The following is an 11040-nucleotide window of genomic DNA, read 5'->3' on the forward strand; positions in this document are numbered from 1 at the left end:
CACTCAAAATTATCCAAAAAAAATACTTAAAATTACTCAACATGTAAATTTAATAGTGTGGCAACCTTAAATATGTTTTTGCATTAAAATTTGTGTTCTCAGTACGCAAGCGCACAGCTTGGGGTAGGCGGTAAAATTTTCTCAGAAAAGAGGTGGCCAGAGAAAGAAATTGTTCACAGAGAAATGTAGAACAATTAATGAACCTTAAGCGATATTAACCATTCGAAATAAATAAAAGTTCTATGTGCTTGCCTTTTAAGTAAATAATCCAAACAGACTAGACAAAACCATATGTTAAAAGTCAAAAGAAAAGAACTCCTAAAAAGCGGGTAGAAATGATATGCAGCATTTCAGCCATATTTCTCTATGTTGCAGATCTTTAACAGTCTTTAAACTGTACGCAAATCTCCAGAATAACTCTGAGATATCGATTCAAGTATTAATTCAACATTTGGAGTATACTAGAAAGATAGAAATTCGTAATTAATGAAACGAACAGTTAATCTTCAATACTTATTATAAATAAATCCTTTCTCCTTTTTTGTTTATGACTCTATGATCCATATATTAAATCCAAAGCTGAAGACTTTCTTCGTGGATAGTTGAAAACTCAAAACTTATGGTAGGTAAAAAAAATTAAGCTCGTTCCGATTATTTAACTCTTCAACTTTATATTTTTGAATAACTAATCCATGGTAATTACTGATTAATGATGCGTGTAATGAATGCAGGGTCCTCAATTACGTTGTGAAGCATCTCTTCTGCCACCTCTTTTGCGGCTGTTTTGCAAAAAATTCAGATCTTTTGGTACTAGTTTAGCATTGACATGCTTCATACCCAAAACATTAACCACAGTGCGTTGATTCGATTTATAAGAGATGTTGAGATCCTCTGCTAACTCTCTGTTGATACAAGACGATAATTTCTAAACTTTTTCTATGTTATCGTCATTAACATAACAATAATATCGATTTGATTCACGTGTAGTTTAAATGGACCTGTCCGGATCATGTTTGATCGATTAGTAGAAGCTATACATTTTTCAGCAACTGCGAAATCTCTTCTGAATTTTTGGTGTAGACTTAGCCTTGATGCTGTGAGTAATTTCCTCTCCATCTAAAAATTTTATATATGTATATAAGAATACATTAGAAATCTATATATATAAAAATGAAACCAGTTTCCCGTTGTCACGCCATAACTTGAGAATGGCAAGATCGATTTGGCGGTTTTTTGTTTTTTGTAGTTTTTTAATACTCTGTAGAAGGTTCTTACGGAAAAAAATATTAAGAAAATGTCTCAGAAAGATTGAAAAAATACATTTAATTTTGCATATTTCAAAAAAACGCGCGTAAAGAATGTCATCGTCATTCACAGCCATAGACTTTATTGAAAAAGCATCGTTTGTTCGGAAATGTGGTTACTTAATTAAGTTCTATCGCACTAATTTACTAATTTTTGAAAATTACTCGTCACAATTAAATGTACCGATGGACGGTAATATAATATTAATAATACCAGTGATGATTTCATTTTAACATAAGTATTTAATAATAATAAAATATGTATACTATGAGTTAGATTTCAGAATAGAAGTTAGATTTCATATACTAACTGCAACCAAATACGAAATGCCCCAAACTTCCAGCCAATTTCAGCGCTATTGTACACGGACAAAATTAATTAATTGCCCGTATTTTCCCAGTCCCACAATATAATTATTTAAATCGAGCTATATAGACAGAAAAAAATGCTGAGATTAGCTTTGATTATAGAATTTTATTAAATTAAACTGCTTACTCAATATAATTGAATTATACCTTAGCCACAGCAGCGCGTGGCTGGGGTCTTCTAGTTATTAATAAATATTTAAAAAGCGTTTTGATTCCTCTAACAGAGCCAAATGGTTTACTTCTTTCATGTCACCATCAAATACGGAGCACTCCAAAAACTGGTAAAATCAATTTTATTCAAAACGAATTAATTTACAAATATTAAATTCTACATTTAAAATTGATTACTTTCATAAAATCTTCCATCGATGCATTTGTACATATGCCGGCGGGCACACCACACACATGCATTGACATCGCCATTGCAACGCGCTAATCTAACTGCCGTCCCTCCACCCGCACATTGCCCGCCACATTCGCTTAGTTAGCAAAACGTTCAATGATTGTGTTTATTTTTGTTTTTACTTGAACTTGATATTGAAAAACTTTGGCGATTGTTATGTAGGTATTACTAGTGCTAAGACGACGTCGCCAACACCACAAGCGCCCACACCACAAAAATAGCAACAGCAGCAACAATAACACTGACGGCCCGCACAATCATAAAGTTAGCAACAAAAGAACAATTGAAGTATGTACGGTAAAATATTGCAAGAGAACATGCCAATAGATTGCATGAGAAGCCGACAAATAAAGCAAGTCAATCAAGGGTTAAGATCAAGGACACAAAAGAAACGGCAAGAAGATGTCTAAGGTTATTGATATATGTATATAAATATATTAAAAGAAATAATAACTGCAAGCGCTCTAAGATTAGTGCTCAAGCGCAAGCGTCAACAACAACAAACAATAGAGATTACAGTGAGCATGGAAGAATGGTAGACAGCACAATGACATATTATTTTCAACACTTCAAAGTTTATAAAAGTGCAACAATTTTATTTCATTGAATGTATTAAATTACAGCTATTTCGTATACATATATACATATGTGTAAGCGTATTTGTAGCGTTGCAATACATAACCGGAAACGTTATTAACTCTTTTTACCACCGTTCAGTTTGACTTTGATGTGACTTTGAGCAATCGTTTGCTTCAATGGCCATACACAGCAAAACTAAATCCAACAGTTAACCAGCAGGATTAAAAGTTTTTGTTGCATAAATGCCAACATGCAACAAATGAATGCAAAAGTAATGGTGGAAAAGTGCTTTGCAGCAAAAATGTTATTCTCAAGGATTTCATTGGAATTTAATTGTGACTGGGAGGTATTTAAAAAGTATATTTATAAATGTCATAAAAGATTGGTGGCAACTCTATAAGAAATAAAATCCACTTAACTTCAAATAATAATTCTCAAATCACTCGTTTGGTCGTTTCGAACTTCTTTGAAAACATATGCTTTTCTTTTATTCCAAAATATACGAACATGAACTAAAAAATCCTTAAATCTCCTTAATTCAGTATTATTATCTACAAAATCGCATAAGGAAGCCCTATTCTTGAGACCAAAAGCTGAAGTACTGAAGAACTGAGAAATGAAAATTCCTAATAATATTACCTCTCCGACTACCCAGTTTGAACCTTTTTCCTAACTCTAGACAAAGTCCTTTGAATCTTCCACAAATCGATCTTTTTAAGTTTCACAGTCCGAAGTGTGTGCCAGGTCACAGAGAAATCACCGAAAACTGCAAAGCCGTTGATCTTACTAGGCACAGCACCGTTACCAGAATTTAATACGATTGAAAGCCAACCGGTACTCCGCTATTCTCTTGCATTTTAGTGCTGGACGCATGGCTCACTCGTAAGCTCGGCAAGCGCTGCTAAACAACCAGAACTTCTGCGACTGTGCGATCATTCTGGGCCAGTACCGTAGAAGGTCTCCTGAACTACTTGCTCTTAACAAAGTCAATCTCATCGCAATTGTAAATATTTTGTCAGACGCTCTTTGCTAAAGCTGCATGGAAGAAGGCAAGGTGTAATCATCTTGTCACTTTCACCTCTATTTCTACATTCATTACTTTTCAATTTACCGATTTACCTGAGACCCGCGTGAATTTTATACTTAAGGTTCTGACTCTCTTCTGATACTCAGCTTCACTACGGCAGAAAAGCACTTTCAAATGTTTTACTTTTTTTTTTCCTAGTACAGCGAAAGAGCTAATTATACCTGTATAGCCTAGTAATCTCTTTGGGCTAATACAAGGGATTCATCGATTGATGCACTGTATTATTCTTATTAGAGACACTAAGCTTCAAACTTTCAAGCATTAAACTATGCTTTGACCAACCTTTTAGAATAAGATCAATAATACTTTGGGTATAACAATACTTAATCACTGAAACCCGCTAAGTTAAAAGCAATACACACAATTTATAAACATTTCAAGTTCTTTGAAATAACATTTATTGAGGAATGTAATTGAAAAACATTATCTAACTAATACTTCTGCTGCTTAGTCATATGAACAATCTGGTCATTGAAAATCCAGTCTTATATTGAAATCATTTACTCTTCTCCTCCTCACTCTCATCATCATCTTTAACGTGTAAATTCAGGCAACTGATGAAAAAGTTGTCAATTGTATTGTAGACATGAGGTAAAAAGCTGCCAATCGAGTGATTTTCATCGGTGTAGGACTAAAATGAGAGTATAGTGAAAAATTACCAATTTCAGTTAAAGATACTGGAGACCAAAGTAAACTACCAACCATTTCCTCGAATAAAATGTTGGCAGCTTGCAGTTTCTTGGCAAACAACAGCGAGTTCTGATAATGCACGTTATCATCAGCCGTGCCGTGGATCAGCAGGAGATCGTGAACATTGAAAGTGTCAATCTCCTTACGGAACACACTACTCTTTAGATAACCATACAAATTGTCCTCCTCCGTGGGCAAGCCCATATAACGTTCAGTGTAGATAGTATCTAAAATAAGCAGAAGCAATTTTCGTATTAAATTATTATCCAAACCTTACTTAGACCACACTACTCACCATAATACAACCATGAGGTAACTGGTGCAACACTCACACCACACTGGAACACATTATTCGTATCGTACTCCAGTGTTTTGAGCGTCATGTAGCCACCATAACTCCAACCCCAAATGCCAACACGTTCACTATCGATGAACGAATACAAGGTCTGTAAATATTTTGTCACAAAAATCTGATCTTGTGCCTCCAAGTCGCCTAAATTGTTATTGACACTGAATAATAAATTCTTGCCCTTATTGCCGGTACCACGTCCGTCGATGAAGGCATAGATGACCTCGCGATTTGTAGTCACAAACAAGTTAAAGCCGGTACTGAAGGAGCTAGTGACGCGCACTGAGTTCGGGCCGCCATAAACAGTTACAATCATTGGATACTTTTTGGACTTGTCCAAATTTGGTGGAAATTGTAGTTTGGCTGCGGCAAAAGAACCATCAGGCAGTGTTACATTCAAATAAGTATTTTCTGGAAACTCTTTCTGGGCGAATCTTTCGCGGAAAGCGGTATTGTCTTCCCAGACAGCAACTTGACGATTAGTCTAACATAAAATAAAATGTGATTATGTATTTATGTATTTAATGGTAGATAGACATGCCAAGATGTCCATCCAAAAATAAAAGTTTGGAAAGACTTCAGTCTTCATTAAATTACTTAGCAATAGAATTTGTTAGTCTTAACTTTATAACCAAACCAATCATAATGCAGGTGGATAGTCTGAGGATCTCTACAAGACCGGTGCCATCTTCACCAGTCTCAAAATCATTTGGACAACACAGTTCTCTGATGGAAATAGTGATGAACACTAGCTCAATCGAATTATCACAACGAAATCTACACACAAAATCAGGTCTGGTTTTAACAGCTTTATGTTAACATTACCTTTGTCTCAAAAATACGTATAACGGCTGGTCCAGGTCCATTACAATTCAAAACAAAGTACGAGCTATTCGAACTGAAAGAGGCGCTTGCAGAACGGCACACGTTATTATCAAGATCGCGCAACTCACAACTTAAACATACATTATTGCGGAAGACATGCGTTTGAAAGGGTTGATCCTTCAAAGTGGCTTGGTAGAAGCTAGAGAGGAAAATTCATAAAACTTTGTATACGCTGTAGGCATAGTAAGGCATTGCAAGACTTACAGCTCGTCGGCAGCATCATCGTAGTAGTAAGCATTTAGCACCGTAAAATTACCACGAGTTTGCCATTGATTCTTGCCCGTTGCCAAGTCCAACTTCCACGCTTGCAGCCAATCATCGATCCAATAGGTGAATGTACAGTACGTAGCCTCACACTTAGGCGTGCTTATCATTATCCAACCGGAGGGCTCGTACAACTGCGTCACCTCACGACACACACCGGCCACAGTGCATTCCTGCAGCGAAGCCAAATTTTGGCGACGATTTAGCCAAACCAACAAAATGCGTTCACCATCAATCCACACAACGTTTTGTATTATATGGTCGTCCGTGACAACATCCACTGGCGCTGTTATATTCACGGGCACTAACTCTTTGGTATCTATATTGAATAGACGTAAACCCACAACCGGATTGGGTGTACCCGCTTTGGGATATTTCAAATCGAGTTCTTCGGGATATTGATACTCCAACACCGAGTTGTTCACATATCTATCTTCGTAGACTTGATATTTGAAAGTTTTTACATCGACGTCGTTGAAATAGCCGCTGATCAAGTGTGTACCATCCTTAGACCACCACATGGCACTACCGCTGGACAGCACCTCCTCTTCGTACACCCAATCGGGTATACCATTGTAAATAACGCCTGTGACACCATCCGTGGTAAGCTGCAACTCCTCGTCGTCTTCGTAGTGTATGTGCACATTGTTTTCATAGATGTAGGCGAGCCGATTTTTCGACGGAGACCAACTGCAGAACTGCAGTTTTTCGCCATTATGGATTTTGGTCTCATTTCTGCAAGCAAAGTCGTAAGTTATTGACATTTGTACTTTATAAAAGATTTCGCTTTATTTACCTCGTGTCTATATCCAGCAATGAGTATTTAGCGATCACCGAATGCCTAAAGAGTTGTTCGACATCGTAGCGTATGAGCAATTTGGTGTTGTCGGGCGAAAAAGTGAACGTAAGATCCGACGGGTATACTTCCTGTTGGGCAGGAAAAAATATAGCTACACTTTCCTATATTCATGATCTCATATTACTTACGAAAATCGCTGGTGGCAGTAGTAAAGAACGATTCAGCGCAGCCATATTATATTTATAGAGGTAACCGTCCGCTGCTCTGTAGGCGAATTCGACATCTGAAATATTTATTTAGTAGACGATTAAACAAGGAAGAAGAAAAAGGAATAAAGTTATAATACTTTTATAAAAGAATAATAGAGAAAAAGAGCTGGTTTAACGTTTCCTGCTGATCTAACGACACTTAATGAAGACATAACACAACGCACATACTTGTACTATATCATTCGTCCAGGTCCAAACTTCTATTGCAACTTTTTTCAACTTAGTAAAAATCAGCGTAGTTTTTTTTTGGAATTTTTTACTAAGAAACCTTATTTGGTCATGATACTTCTGCCATATACCAACTCCCATAAAAAAAACTAAGCATAACCTCAACTTATTATTCTTCCAGGCCGAACTTCGATCACCCCATTTTTACAACTTAGTTAAAATCATGCTGAGATAACTTTTTGGTGCTTTTACTTAGAAATCATGCAGTCGGTCTGGATATTTCTGCTATATACCAATTTCTATCAATAAATCAATCGAGGTTACTTTAACTTATCTAAAAATTCACTAATTTCGTAACAATAAATCTTTCATTAAAAAAATAGAAAGCTTTTTCTGGAAATTTCACTTTAATCTAAAATGTCACAAATTGTGTAGATTTATGATTATACCATAAAGATCAGAAAAGAAATTTATAATATCATAAACTAGCAGTGTAATGAGAGAACTAGTAGAAAGTGGTTAAACTCCTCTTTCTATTTGCGGTATGTGCCACAGAACAAATAGAGAATCTTAAAGGTTTTGAACCACTTTACCGGCTAGGGCATTTAGTGCAAAAATTTTTCTTGCCGGAAATAGGTTCAGATATTTTTCATTTTAGGAAAAAACACTTCTTTCTTAAAGTATGTAGAACTAAGGTCCTATTAAATTAATGTTCCACGTCATTGAAAATTACTTCGAGAAGTATATACTTGAAAATGGCGAGCATTCATAAGAGGACAAATTTATTTACAATACATGGATTGACTATATAATAAAAGTAAAATATTGCTTTATATAGGATAAAATAGAATATTTGGTGGGGTGAGGTTATATCAACAATGAACTATGTTAATAAACCAGCTACGACTAACCAATGATAAAAAATTTTATTGGTTGGGTTTTTCTCAATAATTGGAACACCCTAACTGTTCCGAATTGGTCCATGTTAACGGGACGCGCAAATCGAATCGATAAAAAAACTTTTCTAGATTGTTAAAACCCTATTTTAATGTTCATGTAAAGTTTGATTTCCATATGTCAATAAATGTGTGTTAGGCAGCTGGTTGTTAACAACGCGAAAAGTTTGACTATCAAATTTACGATTTTCTGACAGAAGTGTTTTGGCACCCTATTTTATCACGAACACAAGTATTTAAGTGCGAGTCGTCCATCCACCTCTGTTAATGACAATAAAATTGAAAAAATTGGAGAAACAATGCTTAATAACCGTCGTGTTAGCATCAGAGAGATAGCAGTGTAGCTCAGCATCTCTCACGTATCGATTCAAGATATTTTTCAATTCTAAGCTCGTCCTAAAATACCTGAATCTTTTGCCCAAACAACGTCGGGTAGAGGTAGCATAACATAACTGAGGTCCCTACATTCAGCAAACGCATCATTAGCGAACCTCGCTCCAAAGTTGAACCGAAAAAGTCAAAATTTGCTGAAAGCAATTAAGGCCATTTCAGCAGAGAACAAGTCTTTGGAAAATTATATGAAACATTGGCATGCTTCTATTGGCTCAAAAGGAGCCTATTTTAAAGACGATAATAAATATTGAATTAAAACACGATAACATATAATTTGTTTTGTCATATAATTTTTTTAAATATCATTTTTTTAGGATCAATTGTTCGACTGGTTTTTTAAAAAGCACTACTCTTTTCATATAAAATCACCACTCAGCAGGAAAAGTTTGAAGTTTTAACGTCTAAACCACTTTAAGGTTGAATGTTAATAAATTGACATAATTCTTTATAGATTCATTATTTCATGAGTACAGCATCTAGCAATAAGGTTGACATATTTTGACAGCTCGTGGCCGCCATATTTGTTTACGGATTTGTGTCAAACTTTGTCAGTGTGCTCATTAAGGTTTGTCATTTCATCATATCATATTTCGCTTTAGTACATCACTTGAAAATTGTTGAAGATTATTACGTAAATTCACAAATTTTGTTTAAATCGTAAATGGCATAAAATTATTTGTATAACAAAAACAAAACAGCATCAATTTTTAAGTGTTTTATTTCATTTTAACAGCACGTCATTATTGTTGGTAGACCTTTTATTCGTATTAGCTAATATATAATATGTATGTATGTATATCCAAACATAGGTCATAGTAATTAATGGCCTAAGTCTAGTCCACCAACGCATTTCACCATGAAAATTAATCAGGTTAAATTGAGCGAATGACAGCCAAGCTAAAAGTCAAGATCATTTAGATAAAAACTGCCAATTTGTGCAAGCGAGAGCGCGCCACAAGCTCAGCTAGTTTGGAAAAACCGTTAAAAACATAAATACATATGTATATACATATAATCGGTGCATATATAGAGGCAGTGGCAACTTTCAAGTGACACGCAAATATATGACTTTTCCACAAGTTTCAGGAATTTCAAATTAAAAATAGTTTTGACATGGTGTGTATAAAGCTTTATTGCACGTATCGATAAGGTTTTATTAGGCAATAAATAAGAAAACAAGTGTTAAAAATTATAGCACATATACAAATAGAAATGCGACTGTGGCTGCAATTGATAGATTAGATTTATAGAGGCATTGATAAGATTTTAGCGTTAGATGGCACGATTATAGACTTAGTTAACCATCTCAGTAGTGTATGTGACTACAGTAAATTTATCTTAAATTCCATAACCAAAGTTAAAGTTGAAATTTTTTAGCCAGTTTAACCGGAATGTTGGTTAATTTTTTACTTGAATTTTTTTGCTAGCAACGTAGAATTAACTAACGCAAAAATGCTACACGCTAGTACTTATTATTAGTCGATTTCATTGTAAAAATGAGAGTATCATTTACCATTAATCCAACTTCCGTTGAAACCACGTAAAGACCCGCTAGCCGAAAGCGCTTCAGTCAATTCCCAAGGTGTTTTTTTATCCGGTTCGCTTGTTGGATCAGCACGTGGCAAATTACGCGCCTGCGTTGCGCTTATCAGCGCCAACAACAAGAGCACTAAATTTGTTTTCCAAATCATTTGAAAGTTTTAATTTTTTTAAAGTAATTTTTAATTAATTATTTTTCGTTTGCAATTAATTTTTTGTTTTGTTTTTGCATCAACCCAGACACATAAATCACTGCGTGAAGTACGCGCACACGTCAGTGAACTCTTATTTGATTTTCATGTAAATCAAATCAATTATTATGCACGTCGCACGCAAACGAGTCAGTACATACAAATTTCTAAACGATAACCAACAACACCGGCCATTCACTCGCACCCACTACTCCGATTCTGCACTTCGTAGAAGTTTACGCGCACCACACAACCGCTGCACTGGACTGCCAGCGTTCAACTGAGCTCCAACAGGTTGCCACGGCACACTGAAATGATAAGCCATGATCGGCCAGCTTGCGCTCTACGGCTGTTCAACGCACTCAAATGTCAGTGCTAACATAGCCGATAAGCGATTGTCACGATCATCGCCAGATCTACTGATATTACTTCAAAACAGCGGAGTACTTGTTATCTGAATCTCGCTCATCGCTTAAGCCAACATTTTTTAAAGGTCGCGCTCACTTGCAAAACTTCATTACTCTCACTAACGTTCCCTGTCTGTTCATACGATTTGCATTACATGGGGATTTTAACGCCATCCTAAAAGTCCATGACTCATGCTCAACTATTTGTGGCCCAAAAAAATGAAAATTGATTATTTCCGCCAGAATATTTTCTAGTGCTTTTGTACCAAGACCACGAAATGTTTTAGTTCGAAATTATGATCCGAATTCATTATTCGTAAGTATCATAAATTAAAAGACCGCTGTGAGAGTTGCAACTGATTAGAGAAACTGTTGCTCTCAACCAATA

The 11040-nt window shown here is 35.6% G+C and overlaps 1 protein-coding gene across 1 annotated transcript; it reads right to left on the reverse strand.

The window, feature by feature from the left end:
* Positions 1 to 4106: 4106 nt before the first annotated feature.
* On the reverse strand, positions 4107 to 10545 carry LOC106615108 (venom dipeptidyl peptidase 4). The gene is made up of 8 exons (XM_014231172.3): positions 10029 to 10545; positions 6918 to 7012; positions 6727 to 6857; positions 5871 to 6665; positions 5607 to 5805; positions 4728 to 5265; positions 4445 to 4659; positions 4107 to 4373 (listed from the first exon to the last, which is right to left on the reverse strand). The coding sequence occupies exons 1-8, from the start codon at positions 10204 to 10206 to the stop codon at positions 4239 to 4241; spliced, it is 2286 nt and encodes a 761-aa protein (XP_014086647.1). The 5' UTR covers positions 10207 to 10545; the 3' UTR covers positions 4107 to 4238.
* Between the last annotated feature and the right edge of the window lie 495 nt (positions 10546 to 11040).

Source organism: Bactrocera oleae, chromosome 3 (genome assembly GCF_042242935.1).
Source record: "Bactrocera oleae isolate idBacOlea1 chromosome 3, idBacOlea1, whole genome shotgun sequence".
Classification (NCBI taxonomy): Eukaryota; Metazoa; Arthropoda; class Insecta; order Diptera; family Tephritidae; genus Bactrocera; species Bactrocera oleae.

Bases quoted from the DNA above. Each gene is read 5' to 3' on its own strand.
- LOC106615108 (XM_014231172.3), bottom strand. From the start codon at position 10,206: ATGATTTGGAAAACAAATTTAGTGCTCTTGTTGTTGGCGCTGATAAGC. The intron at 6,858-6,917 runs GTAAGTAATATG...CCTGCCCAACAG, and splicing joins TACTGCCACCAGCGATTTTC to GAAGTATACCCGTCGGATCT. The intron at 6,666-6,726 runs GTAAATAAAGCG...CTTTGCTTGCAG, and splicing joins TTGCTGGATATAGACACGAG to AAATGAGACCAAAATCCATA.